Below are 16,366 nucleotides of genomic sequence, written 5' to 3'. Positions count from 1 at the left end.
GTTAAACTTTTTTGCCTTATTAGAAACGAAGTTGCAGTCTTCAACAAAGTTGTTCAGGGGAAAATTTTCTTTGAAGAAGTTATGAATTGGCACAAAAACCTTCAGTAGCTTCGATTCCACAGAAGAAACAAAAATGATGAAGATTTTTCAGTACAAAATAATCAATTACCCCATACAAACCTTCACCAGGGCTAGGGATCGCTTCATGCTACATGTAGCGTTGATTCTAACAGCCCGACGACGTCAACTTCGGAAGAATCATCTTGCAAAATTTAAAAGATTCTTTCTCTCTTACTAACAGCACTTCGAACTGCTCGAACGTGTCTGCAAGTTGAAGTCAGCTGTGCGATAAAACCCTATGGGGGCATCCATAAATTACGTAACGCACCTAGGGGGGGAGGGAGTAAGCTCGAGCGTTACGAATTGTGACATAGGGGAGGGGGGGGAGGTATGCTCATCGTTACGTAACGATTTTTCCTTAAAAATGTCAGTTTACTCATCGCAGCTATTTTGATGTCATGCAATTGCAGAATGATGAGCAAACCAAAACCTTTAAATTTGTAAGCTTCAACATGATTGAAACTGGTATGTAATCTTTCCTCTTTAAAGATTCTGAGATAAATGTACTTCTTAAATCATAATGTGTATTGAATATTCGTGAAATAACCGTTGGAAAACCGAATTTTTGGTACATTTACTTCCAAGAAATCAAATAAACCTCAAGACAGAAATTTGAGTTTTTTGGCAATTGATTTGAAAAATGCAATTTTGGTTATTCCGATGAATATTACTCCATGAAATAAATAAAGTAAGAAAGATAGATCTTCAGTGAACAAGCAGAGAGCAACTCGTAAAAATACAATCAATTTATTTTATCAGAGAGTTATCATCAATGAGAACTAAGAAGCGATTTGGATAGATATTAATTCTGTTTTAAAGAACGTTTAAAAAATATACGTTAAAATCTTTTTTTGATTTTCGAAAATTAGTATTTAAAAACATGAGAAGATGGGGGGGGGGGTAATTATCAGCGTTACGTAATTTTCATAAGGGGGTACGTCAAAGCGTTACGATTTGTGACAAACGAGGGGGGAGGGGGTCAAAAAAGTGCATTTTTTGCGTTACGTAATTTATGGATGCCGCCTATGACTGCACGTTCCGGAAAATTCAAACGATTCTGCGATGTAAATCACTTGCAAGCAGGGTTGCCGGATTCTTGGAGACCCAATTCGATAACCTGATAAGCCTCTGTTTTCCCGGACGACAATAAAAAATGGTCCTCATGTTCAATGTCACTGAATTTTGAAAAACAATGTTGGCAACCCTGCGTGCAAGTCCGAAGATAAAGAAGCCGAGCAGAAAGAATCATTTCCGAAGATTGCGACATGACTGCAAGTTGCTTGTTTTCTGCTCGGTGATGCTGTGTACCTATGTTTGCAAATTTGCCAGTTTACGAATCCAATCGTTTGACTCGTTCTTGTGTGGCTCGGTTCGTTCCAATCTAAGACGAGTAAGAAAGTGATGTCAACCACCTTTTCTGTTACCGTATGTATGTAAAGTATGTATTTCTATTCAAAAAAAAAAAATAATAGGTTGAAAACTTAAAGAGAATAATAATTTTGGTGATATATTTTTTATTTGTCCAAAAGTTTTTTAAAATCTTATTCTTAACACATTTGATGATGAGCCCTTTTGATATGCATGACTTCTAAAGCATGTAAACAACCGGTACACCAGCGACATCTGCGATTTTGAACAGGCACATGAAACTCGCCTGAACTGTCAAGAACCCCTGTTCCCCAAGGTAGCAATCTGGGCCCGATACTTTTCTCGCTCTTTTTCAATGATATACTGTTTAATATGCCGAACGAATGTCGTCTTTGCTATGCAGATGACTTGAAAATTTACCACAAAATCAAATCCGAAAGCGACTGTACTACATTACAGACCATCATTGACATATTCGAGCGGTGGTGCACAGTCAATAAAATGACAATAAGTGTTCCTAAATGCGCCGTTATTTCATTCGCACGAAAAACCAACGTTATTCACTGGAGATACAGAATTTTGAACTCGGACCTAGAAAGGGTATCCTCGTTCAAGGATCTTGGAATTACCCTCGACGAAAAACTAACTTTTCGTGAGCATCTAAACTGCCTTATATCAAAAGCCAACAGAAACCTGGGATTCTTAATAAGACTATCGAAGGAGTTTAAGGATCCCTACTGCCTCCGTTCGCTGTATTATTCACTTGTAAGATCTCACCTTGAAACAGCTTCAATAGTGTGGTGCCCATATACGACATACTGGTCTCAAAGAATCGAAGCAGTGCAATCAAGGTTTTTGTAGTATGCCCTCCGATTCCTTCCATGGAACAACCCAGACGAACTTCCGGACTACAAGCAACGCTGTCTCCTGCTGAATATGGAAACACTCTACGAAAGGCGTGTGATAGCGCGCGCTATTTTTGTGAAGAAGCTGATCGACGGTGAAATCGACTGTCCAGGTTTACTCAGACAGATCGAAATTAATGTACGTCCTCGAAACTTCAGGAGTTCCGAATTTCTTCGGATTAACTTTCAACGGACCAACTACGGACAACAAGAACCATTGCGTGCTATGTTCAAGGTCTTCAATTGGTTCTACGAGTTACACGATTTCAAAATATCCACGGAGATTTTCAAATCAAAAATTCAAAAATCTAATCTGTTACGAAGCTTTTCACACTTAAATTGTTGATTTTAACTTGTGATTGTATACCTCAGATTATTTTAGTTAATTAATAATTCATGTAGACTTGGAATGTCAGATGAAATAAACAAATAAATGTAAATGTAAATGTAAATGTAAGATGCCAGGAGATTGGTCCGGACCAGAGGTGCCGGGTGGTTTTGGCAAAAATCAGGACACCACGATGAAAAAAATCAGGATTTTTCAGTAGAACACTAAATTAATGAAAATGAGATGCTGCTCTGCTTAGATTGCATAGCTAAAGGCGAAATACAGGTACTGAAGACGCTACTTTTGCAACTAAAGATAGAAGAACCTTGGCCGGCCTGAAGTAAATATCGAAAAACACTATTTGAATATCATTTGTAACAAAGGTTATCATCGGATAAACTGTTTTATTTAAGATTTGATTGATTTTCTTACCATTTAACAATAGATTTAGTTATAGTTTAGATATTTTTAAAAATCAGGACAAATCAGGACATTTTAAAGGTCATTTTTCAAAAATCAGGACATTGCAAGCGTTTTTGAAAAATCAGACGGCTTCTCGAAAATCAGGACAAATCCTAAAAAATCAGGACACCTGACACCCCTGTTCCGGAATCTATTCGCATAACGCTTGGAAGCAGTGTTACCAATGTGCATGAATTTCCAGGATTGCCTGATTTTTTAAGGCCCATCCTGATAACCAAAGGTTGCCAGAATTTTTTCAGCACGTATCCGGGCCGGACAAATCCGAGCAATTTTATCAAAAAGCCTGGCAAAATCCGAGCATTTGATTTCAAACTCGATGACCAACAATCCGGGCAATATCTGGGCAAGTTTTGTCAAAACCCAGAAACCACTCAACAAAAATCAAGAAAAAATTGAAAAAAATATTTTTTTCATTAAAAATTATCGACAGATTCCAAATCGTATTTTAGGCTTCCAAAAAACCTTTCATGATTATTTTTATATAATTCGATCAAAAAATTTCGTTTAGGAGGGACATAAGAAAAATTCTACAGCACAATTTGTTATTTTTGTTTAATTTGTCAAATAAAGTGAATAAATACGGGCAGAATCCGAGCATTTTTCAATGAAATCCGGGCAACCGGGCCACGCCGGACTGTTCCCAAATTTTGTATTAAATATCCGGACAAACCCGGATGAAACCGGGCAATCTGGCAGCCTTATGATCATCTGACAAGCCAATGCTTTTTCCTGATTTTTGGAAACAAGCCTGATCTTGTCTGATTTAAAAATTTCCATGGAAAACTATATGTCACGATAAACAGAATGATGTACATTTTCACCCTAATCCGTCATAGATCGTCAACATGGCACTATTGCAAGTCTGGAGGCTTGTAACTGTTTTCAGGCGCACCCAAATAGCAAAAATTCTTTTGTAATATCCCATGAATTCATGAAAGCCCTGACCAAAAACACCCTTTAAGAATCTAGAGTGTCAATTTAACACTCTTTACCTAAAATCGCTGTATCTCGCTTGTTTCTCAACCGTACAACTTGGCAAAAATGTATAGATTTGGAAACCTTGCAACGTAACTCAAATTGATACTCAGACAATATTCAGCTAAAGGGTGTTCCACACCAATTTGCATCAAAGTAAAAATGCTGTAAAAAATGACCTAGTCCCGATTCTTTTCAAACATTCAGACGATAAACTTTAAACCATCTTTTGGTATTTTAATTGATTTTACCATATTCGTAAAATCGTACATTAGGCCCAACTCTACACAAAATTTTTCCACAACATTTGAAAGCATGTTCTTCAATACACAAACCAACTTTTTTGCCATTTCTTCCTCAAAATTTTCCTCTTTAAAATTCTCACTGAACACCTGCTTCAGATTAGATCAGTTTTTTAAATACCGCTTTGTTTCGGTGCTTTTTAACAATTTATGTTCTCGGATACAGAAGTAACTTTTTTTTTTCTTCATATCACTTCAGGGTATCCATTGAATAGTGGAACGAATAAAAATAAGTCAAAATTGTACAAAAGGCCTCCCCACAGCTTCTAAATATTGAACTTTCTACTGACCAAAGAATGTAAATCGAGCTGCAGAGAGCTTAAGAAGTAATTTTTACATTAAATCAAGTTTTTGTTAGAAACAAACATAATTATCGAACCATTTTTATTTATCTTGAATTCTACGATGCCGCCAGAAATACAAAATAACAACAAAGTAGACAATTCCAGAATGGTATTTGTGATGAAAATCTGTCCAGTAGTTTTGCAGATGGAGCCAAATCTGTAACCGTTTGTGTTTTTTATCCAAAAGTTTACTTAAATCATTTTGAAATATTAGTTATACGTTTTGAATTCTGTAAAAATTATATTCTTGTAAAATTTTATCATAAACATGGAAGTATCATCAAATTGCAGAAGAGGAAAACAGTTTCGGTCAAAACGTTCTATGGAGCTGCTCTGTAGTTTTCCGAGCGATGTATAGGGATACTGCATTAATCAGTATTCTCTCGCTTTTAAATCCAAACTACTGATAAATACATTATTTGGACTTCTTATCTTCTCCTCTTGATTTTCAGAATTCTGAAGCAACTTTTAATCACAAAACTTAAAGTTGAAGCAGGACTATAAGTTGTTTTCGAAAGTTGAGTATTTTTCTGAAGATTTGCGCAAAAAAAATTTTCCCGATTGCTCTTTAAACCATTCCATTATTTTTATTAAATTATATTTATTAAATTTTCGAAATGCAGGAAAAAATTACAGTGTTTACAAAGTAATGCAATTTGATGTGGGACACCCTTTACAACTACTCGTTATTATATTTAAGGTCGAAGAAAAACATCATCAAAATATGATTCGGAAAAAAGGCTTTAGATCACTTATCAGTTGCTTAAAAAATCACTTACTGCCTTAGAAAGCTGATGTTAAGAACTGTATGTTTGACATATGGATGTTTTTTATTTTTAAGATGATGGTCACACAAAAAAGTAAAAAATCAATGTAAAAACCGTTTTCAATCGAGCAGGTATCATAATTATTTCAGTCACTGCAAGAAAAAAGTAATTTTACACATTTTTGTATCATTAGATCATTATTTTAACTTCATGTCAATCTCCATTTTTTCTAGTTATGTTAACGTCTAAACTTACTTTGCATATACTTGAAAGTAAACAGAGTATTGTTGCAATAATATTTTATTCACAAGAATGGTTATTTCATACAAATTCTATTGAAGTAATTATATTTGCGCAGCGATTTCTCAAAAATATGATAGGCGGATCATCGAATATAAAAGTTGCCTATGTACTACTCTAAGTGAGATTTCAAATATAATTTGTGATCTAAATTTTGTTTTTAAAATGCAAATTTCAAATCTGATCGAGCTTTTAAAATTAATTCTGTTAGGAAATATAAATGTTTTGGAAAATCTGGATTATAAAATTTGGATTTCGAATGCCATTTCCAACACATGATTCGTAACAAAAGAGAAATTTAAGGAAGACTAATGTTGTTGATTTTCCAATCCTCTTTAATGACAAAACCCATCCAATTATGTCTCAGAAGCTACACAAAAATAACAATTCAAACAATCTGAAATCAACGGAATATCATCGTATTTGAATTGGTATTCTAACCATTTTTAATTTTTTTTAGAAAATGTTTGGAAAAGAAATTTAGTTTAGTAAATCATCGAGCTGAATCGATAAAAAATGTGGTCTAAACCCAAAATTTATTATTTCACCATGATCGATAACTTAACATTTTTATAAGAAAGACAGTTAAAAATCAGCTGTTCTTTTTCATTCAAGCCTGAAACAGCCTTATTTTTACATTCAAGGTTCCCTGAATTTTGAAAAGAAAGAAAAGTTGGAAACCCTGCTTGGAAGGATATTTTTGTGCCTTCGTGCTCGGTTTGTTTCTTACCTAAAGGATTTCGAAAGGGAGTGTTTCCCAAACTAGGATGATTACATCGATGATTCGTCTGAATCACCTGAAGTTCCTCGTTTGCAAGTCTAGCCTGGATGTTTTTTTTAAACTTTAAGACGCTATTAAATTTATAATTTAAACTAATTTGTCTAACGCTTAGATAGTGCAAGTTGTTGACTTTTTCCGAACGTGATATACTGTTTTTAGAATTCTTATTTTGCAGCATGAAAGCTTTTTCAAGGTCTTAATTTGGGAGAAGTGTAATATAGAAAAAAAACTTTCACAAAACAAACACTGTAAGAAATAATTGTTCATGTGCCGTACACAAGTTCAGTAGAAACCTGTGCCGTTGGATCGAATGTTAGATAAAGAAAAGCACCTTCAATGTTACATACTACATCGGCCAAGATGTTCACCTGAATAGATTCAAAATCCAAACCGTATTTGGACGACAACATGTGACGTTTGAGCGTTCCGTTAGTGTAACTACCCGTTGTCTGTTTGTAACTCAACCGAAATATATTATTGACTCTTGCTGGCATTTTAGCTATACTTCATTTTTTACTACAATTATACTCTTATAGTGCATGTCCAATGAAGTCAAGCGTAAAGCTCGCAGAAATTCCGCCATTCCGGGGACAGTCGATGAAGCACAGTTATAGTATTTACGATAAACGAAGCATCAATATTGGGTATGGTTTTCCAAATATGATCTTTCTAACTACCCTATATGATATCCACTTTTAGATGTTTTCCTTCCACTAGTATCGATTCTAAAATAGCTTCCACGATAACTTTTATCTACTGTCGGTTCAAAGAGGCTTCAAAAACACGTATTGATTATTCTTTCTTAATTGTCTTAGCTTCCAAAGTTTTCTCTTTTTCCTTATTATATTTCACCTTCAATTATATAGAACAACTATTTTAACAATTCGGTCTAAAGCGCGAAACCCTATAGAGCGAACGATGATTTTAACCAGCTTTTAGTTGGAACCGAAGTTATGCGGCTGACTAACGAGTACTTCATCCGCCATTTTAGTGAATCATCGAGTCCCCGGGTGTCGTCGCAACCGATCCAGATACCGGAGATTCCACCTTTCCGTAAACAAGCGCACTCTACACTGCACTCACCGGTCAACCAGAGTCCCGTTCAGAACGTTTCGCCACTAGTGAGTGCTTCCCCACCGAGAATAGCCGAGATTCCACCCTTCCGGCCCAGGAACAAGTCAAAGGAATGGATGCCGAACATCGAGGTGAGCAGACTGAAGGTTAGTGTCGACTCCCAGCGATCTGTAGTACTAATGGCGTGATTTGCACTTTTCTCGTTTCTTTCCCATCATCTAAATCGGACTCGATTCAAACATTGGTTTTATGAATTTTAAAATCATAATTCCAACTATAAATTGGCAAAATTTAAAACAAATCACTTGAAAACATGAACAAACATTAACGAAGCACACCGAACACCACCTCACGATCGGGCCAAGTGGAGGCGCCGAATGGGCAAAACGTTTGAAGGCAGCCGATCCTTCCATAATACACAGAAGCACCGATTGTATTGTAGCCAAGGTAAAATTCCGCCAAAAACCTTGCAAGCTTAACTTAAGTATCAAAAAATACCTATCTTCCTTTGCGTTGTTCAATTCCGTTTGCCAGTGGCATAGCCTTGCCTTCTGATCATCCGACTAATCCGGTCAGCTCATTTATTGCTGCTAGCAAAAGCTTAAAAAATTATTAAAATTATCTCCCACTTATTCTACGTTTACAAAGGCTATGCTAGATGAGCTTCCACGTTAAATTCAATGTTGTTGATGTCGCAGCTTGAAATCATATCAGTTTCACCGAACAGAGATAGTTACACATATAGCTAATCCGTAGCACAATTATTCACTTTAATCAAAATTATTGCACAAACATCTAAATGGTTCTGCTTGAATGAGTATTCGATGTAGTAGAAATCTGTGTCACTTTACATATGTATGTGTATTCCAATTGCTTCTTGAAATAAGTAAGTCTTTAACCACTGTTGTGCAACCGGAATATATACTACGAACTCATATAAAAATCGAAATAACACAGGAAATATTACAGGAAAAGAAACTTAACTAACTTACTTTTTTATCGGTTTGAAGCTCGGTATTTCGCATCTTCAGGACGTTGTTCAATGTTGATGTAGGTGCCTTATATTTTCAGGTTTCGAATCACTTTTTGAAAATTCACACGGTGGGTACCTCAAGTACGATCCTTACTTTGTATCTGAATCGCGCTTTCATATCGAAATAGGGTAAAACTGTACAAGACGCACCAGCTAAGCATAATTGCTATTTACAGCGATACCAATCATTTGAGAACCAAATTGAAAGTTGACGAAGATTCAAGGATGAAATTTACGTATTATCGAAAAGAAAAAATATGATAAAAACACGATTTTGACTATATTTTTTGTAAAAAACTAAAACAGCTACAAAACAAAGCGCGGGGTAGAATGCCAAAACTAGTGGACAGAACGCACCAAACAGGAAGGGTGGTAAGGAATAGAACAATGATTATACGGAATGTAATTATTGAAACACCAAATGTTCGATTACATATTCATCGTATTTTTGTAAACTACCATTTTTTGGCTAAAAATCATTTAGCGTTGCTAAACTCATCGAAAATTTCGTTTTTCAAAATACACTTTTTTATATCCTTATAGATAAAACGCCTTCAAGTAGGCAACGAAATTCATTTTTTTGGCCTGATATAGTGATATCGCGGCAAACATGGCGGCCGATAATTTTTTCGAGTCGAATATTGGTGCACCGTTTTAACTCGAACAAGGACAAAATATGTTATAACTATGCGTTGTTATCGTAATTTGGGAGTCAGCAAATAAAAAGAATGGCATTTTGTTTTGATATTCGGGTTTTCTCAAAAGTTACCATCATTCAAAATTTGAGCGTAAAACACGTGGTCTTGTGGACATTCTGCCCCAACTTTCATACGATTGATTTTTGATAAAAATTTGTAAGAAGTTAATAAAATACAACAAAATATTTATAGTCTTCCGAAAGTGCACATGAGTGGTAAAACGATAAGCTGTAGTTTGATCAGATTGCGCAGGCTGTTTTACCATAAAACCTTATATGTTACTTATGGAAAATTACAAGTTTCACGCTGATTCCATGAATTCCTCTGTTCCTAGGAACTAAAGTAGATTTTGTGAACTTTTCATGTATTGAATGATGAAAAAGCTTGTTTGCTACAATAAAAATGAAGAAAAACATCATTCGAAGCCGTAGGTTAGTGTATATTTGAGAAATAATGGCATGGGCCATTTTACCCCGATGGTGCGTCTTGTACAGTTTTCCCCTACCTGTGCTGGTTGCGCAGCCATTAAGCCACTTTAAAGCTCACTTCTCATTTTTACGACAGCCCTCTTTGCATCTGATAAAAGAACCATAGCATCTACTTTACAAGATATTCCTTTAAACCATTACCTTATGACTATGAAGATGATTCAACAGATTAAACATACTTATTATAAAGTCAGTTATAAGGGGAAACACATTTTACCTGTCGGCTACTTATGGGATTCGATCCCAAAAGTTTTCTTGCGTATACTTACCACCTTATTGGCGTTCATCTTCCAAATATCATCGGGCGTTAAGATTCGCTTATCAAGAACTTTCAGTCGATGTAGGTATCATAAGATATCCACAGTCGCACTTAAGGTGCTCTGCAGTTTCTCCTTCAGTTTTACAAAACCGGCACATCTCATTACTGAGTTTGCCTATTTTATGTAAGTGGTAGTTGCTAGACAGTGCCTTGTGGAAAGGTCTGAAATTGTTTTAAGATCCTTTTTCGATAGACTTACAAGTTTACAAGTTTTCTTGTAAACTTGTAAGTTCACAAGTTTTCTGGAAATCGGGCTTTATGAATCTTTTATATTGCCTAGCACCGATGCTACAAGCCATTTAAATTTGATCCTTGAGTTCTTCCATTTTTTAAATTCGTATGTAAGAGCACAAGTAGATACTCCACAGAAAGGTTCAGGGGCAGTCATTTTGGCTCGTACGGGCCTATAACGCTTGCGACTCAGATGAATCCCGACGGTGATGTCATCCTACCCGACTCGAGTGGCTCATCCGACGGCGACGTGAGACTACTCTATCCGAGAGTACTCCGCGACGTGAATATTCTTCCCCCTACGGGTTCGACTGCGGAGAAGGTCGTGTCTTATCTCCACAACCTCCGTCGTAGAGGGCGCGTTCGACTCGGATAATCTGCGGCGGTAACGTTGGAAGTATCCTAAACACCGACGCGCGACGTACCAAGCAGCTCGGCAGACGCAGAAGGTAGAGTCTTATCTTTGTATGCTTTACAGAAATATACCTCTCCATGTCTTCGATCCATCCAAAATCCGACGTTAGGGATCAAGCGATGGGTCCACCGGTCACGTTCCGAGCTGTCCCACTGGTGCTGCCAGTTGGACATCGAGGCCTCTCTGGCATGTTTCCGCACATCGGGCATGTGCCTGTGCTCATAGCAGAATATATCTTCCTCTAGCAAGACCGGGATGGGCATGACCCCGCCACAACATCAGCAGCCACCGAGGACACCCAAGGACAATAAAAATCGCTCACTCCTCGAAACGCACACGAAAATGCTTCGCCGCCGACTCGCTATTCATGTGTGTTCAATACAATCACGAACAGCAACACAAACGATTCTACGACGGCGTTTTCTATGTTGCTCGTATTACAAAATTTTCATGAGCGAGTCTGAGCAACGGGATCACGAGAGACTCGTATTTGCTTCATGAAAATTTTGATACCGAGCTTGCTGTCTGTTTAGGGAAGCAAGTACGTCAGTTTAGAAGAAAAAAAAAGTAGGAAAAAAAAGAAAAAGGATTCTGTCGGCTCGTCCATCTCAGAGACAAACCGTCTGGCCTCCCGTTGGCCTACACTTGTTCACATTGTTGCTGTTGATGTTATTGATGTTCCTTTAAGCTCCTAGCCCCTAGCTTCAAAAACTGATGCACTTTCTTCCATAGGAAGCAATAATAACAGCACTAGCAAGAAGCAAAAGAATTTTTTCGGCCTCGGCATATTTGCCTGAAAAGAATAATAACATCACTAACATGGATTGGATGTGCTGGCCGTACGTACTCTGTTCTTCTTATTTTCAATTCTTTTTGTCCAACGCTATTGAAAGCCAACACGGCTTGGCGTCAGCATTGTTGCTGTTAGTGTTTGTTCAAGCTCAACCTTCGCAAAAGGACGAACATTTTTCCACGGGAAAAAATAATACCATTATCAACACGACTCATGAGCGGGTTGGTAAAAATTTTCATGAACCGGCTCGCCGCTACGCAATCTTCGGGTTGATGCTAGATTTTGTGTGCGAAAAGGGAAGCAAAGCAATAAGGAATCCGGAGCCTTGTTTGTGTTTTCGTTTCGGTCGGAATTGATTCGTGAGAACAGGAGATTCTCGCTCACACCTCATTCGCGTTCCAGAGCATTTTTATGAGCAAAAATCGGAGCGATGCGGGTTCCGTCGCTCGTATGAATGAGTTTTTCAATCCTTGAGGACACCGTTCGGTATACGTTGATTAACCGCAGGTTCATCAGCCGCGCACACAGCAGAGCTTTTGCGGGTTACACTGCCTGCTCAAGGCTGCATGCCAGGCTGCCGCTCCATACCGCAAAATGGACCCTCCTTCTTCTGCAGCGGATCGCCGATTTATTCGACATGGCCCGTGAGAGGGCTGCTTTCGCTATTGCCGCTATTTTACAGGCGTAGTCGACGTGGGCCGTAAAGCTCAGCCGGTCGTCGATCATCACTCCCAAGTACTTGATCGCACGCTTTCATTCGATTGCATACGGTCTAGCTGCAATCGTCCCTGATTGTGCTGAAATCAGGTTAGTGATCAGCACCATCTCGGTCTTGTAGTGAACCAGACGCAAGCTTTTGGAGCGCATCCAATTTTCCACCTTCTCAATAGCTACTGTGGCGAGTAGCTGGACCTCTCCGGTTGATGGGCCCGATGCCAGGAGAATCACGTCATCGGCGAATCCCACAAGTCTCACTCCTGTGGGGAGACGCAGTCTCAGCAGTTCGTCGTAGACAATGTTCCACAATACCGGGCTAAGTATCATTCCTTGTGAAACCCCTGCCGAGACACTCACTGTTTCCAGTCCCTCGCTGGTCATATACTGTAGTTGGCGGTTACGGAAGTCCACCATCCTACAGATATATGCTGGAATCCTCAGATGAATGAGCGACGACGCAATCGCTGCCCAACTGACGCTGTTGAAGGCTTTATTCGCGTCAAGGGTGACCACTGTGCAAAAGCGGAGCCCTCTCCTCTTGGTTAGCCTGGCCCTGTCCGCTACCTCGATGACCGAGCGGATGGCATCTACAGTGCTGCGACCTCGGTGGAAACCAAACTGTTTCTCTGAGAGTCCGCCTCGCTTTCCGTGTATCTCTGAAATCAGTTCTGAATCACCTTCTCCAGGACCTTATCCGCTGTATCCAGTAGACAGATCGGCCGATACGCCGATGGGTCTCCTGGACGCTTACCCGGCTTTGGCAGAAGGACGAGTTTCTGCTGTTTCCACGTGTCAGGGAACACCCGTTCTGTCACGTATCGTTGCAACGATGTTCGGAACATATCGGGGAACTCCCTGATCGCGGGGGCCCGGTCCGGGGGCCTTCCTCGGTTTGAGAAACTTGGCGATCTCGCGAAGTTCTTCCACCGTTATCCGCTCTTCGGCGCTGGTGTCCCAATCATACGGGACTGTTGGCCAGCGGGTAACATCGTGCTGTGGGAACAGCTCATTGATGATTACTCTCAGTTTATCGGGGCACGTTTCAGGTGGTGCACCCCCACTTTTAGTTCTGCCCATGACTATCCGATAGGCATCACCCCATGGACAGTCGTTGGCGTCACGGCATAACTGCTTGAAACGTGCCCTCTTGCTTGCGTTGATGGTCCTGCGGAGAGCCGATCTCGCGCTTGTGAAGAGTGGCCTACGCTCCGTTCGCTCTTCTTGGGTCCTTGCGTTCTGCATCCTGCGCCTTGCCTTATGACAGTCGGCACGCAGACCCGCAATTTCATCCGTCCACCAATAGACGGGTGGCCTTGTGCTTTCATGCTTGGCCCTTCTCGTCATCGCAGCATCGCAAGCGCGAGCTAAAACCCTCGTCAGTTCTTCCGCGGACAGGTTGTCCAGGTTCCTCTCCCAGTGCAACGCTTCGACGATGATCTGGTCGAACTGCGTTGTTTCCAGAGGCGTTCCCCGGTACGAGACTCGCGTCTACCTGTCCGCGTACTTGAACCTAGCCGATATTCGCTATTCGTGTAGGTCTCGCTCACCATCCAATCGCATACCAACGCCGGGCTACCGAAGGTGACATCTATGGTTGACTCGCTCCCGTTCCAATCCTGGTAGGTACTGGTGTTCCCTACATTGGCCAGATCCACATTAAGCCTCGCCAGGGCTTCTAAAAGTATTTGACCTCTGGGGTTTGTGAAGCGGCTACCCCATTCATCGGCCCACGCGTTAAAGTCGCCAGCAATAACGATGGGGCCTCTCCCCGTTAGCACCTCTACCATCTTATCAACCATAGTGCCGAACCTCTCCAAGGACCATCTTGGGGGTGCATAGCAGTTACAGAAGTAGATCCCGTTAACTTTGGCTACCACCATGCCTTCGTTTTCCGTCGCCACCACTTCTTGTATGGGGAAACTACCTGTTACCCATATCGCGGTCAGATTGGCATCATCGGTCGCCCAATTAATGCCATTCGCAGCTCTGCGATATGGGTCTGCCACTAGCGCGATGTCCAACTTTTCCTCAACTGTCAACTGCCGCAACAGCTGGTGTGCCTTGTCAGCCTTGTCACCAAGGGCTTCGGCTGCCTTAGCCGTAAGGGTTCCGCTGGAGTTTCCTGCGCCACGCTTTAGTTCGAGGATCATTTCGCCGGTGCGTGTCCGACGGATCCTCTGAACTTTTTCGCCGAGATCGGCGAGTTCCTCGTTCTTACGCATCTGTTGCAAGACATCTGCGTACGTGCCCTCAGGTGCTTTGACGACAATCGCCTCTCCCCTCACCCTGACGCGACGTTTGCGTCATTGGGGTCGGGGTTTGGCTGCCGGGTTGCCGAGTGTCCTTCCGCTTGACCCTCCTTGTCATCGCAGCTTCATATGCACGTGGGGATTCCCTCGCCAGGTCACACGATAACGAATCGCAAAGTGATCGCTATCGGTGAACGCATCGCTTACCCTCCAGTCGCTTGTCCAGCACAGACTACTGAAGGTGACGTCAATGATGGACTCACTTCCATTCCTGTGGTAGGTCCTTGTATCGCCTACATTCCCAAGGTCTACGTTCAGCCTTGCCAGGGTTTAAGTAGAATCTGACCCGTGGGGTGACTAACCCGTTCTATGGCCCACGCGTTGAAGTCAGGGGCGGGGCACCTAGAGTGGCCAGCCCTATGTCCTCCACCGCAGTGGAGGCACTTTGCATCTTTTGTGCAACTAGCCGCCTGATGGCTAGCTTCCCGGACCACCAACACAAGCCACTCCAATCAGTGCCCTTGCAGGCGAATGATTTGTGCCCATATTCGACACAACGGAAACACCTTTCCGGTTGCTGGGGGATGGCTATCTGGCAGATAGACCACCCAACCTTTAGCTGCCCACACTTAAGTGCTGCGATTGCTGCCGCAACCGGAAGTTTCGTAATGCCACCTGTGTCCCGAATTTGGGAAGCCCTTCCCACATACTAACCGAAATCTGGTACGTTTCGATCTTACACAGACCCTTCAGCGCTTCCTTGACCTCAACATCCGTGGCTGTCTCGTCCAAGCTCTTAACCCGGACGGTAACCGTGGTGCTCAGGGATTTCTGCCGCCTCACCAACTATCTCCTGAGTAAGCGCACTGTACTCCGCGCTTTTCACCGTTGAGCCACGTTAGAGTTCGAGAATCATCTTGCCGGAGCGTGTTCGGCGGATTCTCCCTACATCCCCTCCTAGGCCCACCAGCCTTTCGCTCGTCCTCATCTGACGAAGGACATCGGCGTAGCAACCTTCCGGTGCCTTCACCACCAACGCCTCCCCTTTGTCTCTGACCCGGTTGGTTTGAGCATGGACTTAGGTTTGGCTGTGACCTTGGTCGCCTTTTTCTTTTTGCGCTCAATTGTCTGCCACCCAGTTGGCGCTTCGTAAACTTGGCCTTCTTTTTCCTCTTTTTCGCCCGGATCCTGCCGGACCAACGCAATCACATTGGCGAGTTTCTCCTGGACTTCCTTGCGGATGTTAGACTTCTTTCTAACACAATCCATAAGGTCCTGCATGCCCGCCATTGTCACCGCTAGTTCAGCAGGACTCTCAGGGTCCTGAAGCTCCGGGGAGCTTAGGAGTTCCTCGACTTCCTGCTGGACTCCGACGAAGGAGTCCTCACACTCTCCAACGTATGCCGGCGTCCTCACCGGTCTGGCGAGTTGCCTAACCGGGAGCGCCTTAATCCACTCCTGCCGAACGGATTGGGACAATCGTCCTTCGCCGCTTCATTCTCATTCCTCCTTTTGTATTTACATATGCCCATGATTAATCCCACGAGTAGCGAGGTAAGAATACGCTCCACTGCGCCAGTGACCTGCTTAGCGCAGCATGGACTGGAATACTATGGGGTGTGACCTGATGCCCCACAGGCTACCGTTTGGGACTGACGTGACTTAACGACCCGCCA

General features: G+C 41.6%; 1 protein-coding gene across 8 annotated transcripts in view; it reads left to right on the top strand.

The window, feature by feature from the left end:
- The window catches only part of LOC129749946 (anoctamin-8-like), a 178,348-nt gene that overhangs the window by 149,231 nt on the left and 12,751 nt on the right, over positions 1-16,366 (top strand). For 6 of the 8 annotated variants that reach the window (XM_055745093.1, XM_055745094.1, XM_055745098.1 and 3 more), the window contains 3 exons: positions 7,210-7,317; positions 7,665-7,878; positions 8,081-8,194. In XM_055745093.1, the coding sequence (XP_055601068.1) occupies positions 7,210-7,317; positions 7,665-7,878; positions 8,081-8,194 (436 nt within the window). Of the gene's footprint in view, positions 1-7,209; positions 7,318-7,664; positions 7,894-8,080; positions 8,195-16,366 lie in introns of all 8 variants that reach the window. The other 2 variants (XM_055745100.1, XM_055745099.1) reach the window with 2 other exon arrangements.

This window comes from Uranotaenia lowii, chromosome 2, assembly GCF_029784155.1.
Source record: "Uranotaenia lowii strain MFRU-FL chromosome 2, ASM2978415v1, whole genome shotgun sequence".
NCBI lineage: Eukaryota > Metazoa > Arthropoda > Insecta > Diptera > Culicidae > Uranotaenia > Uranotaenia lowii.
This window is presented reverse-complemented; position numbering and strand designations above follow the sequence as displayed.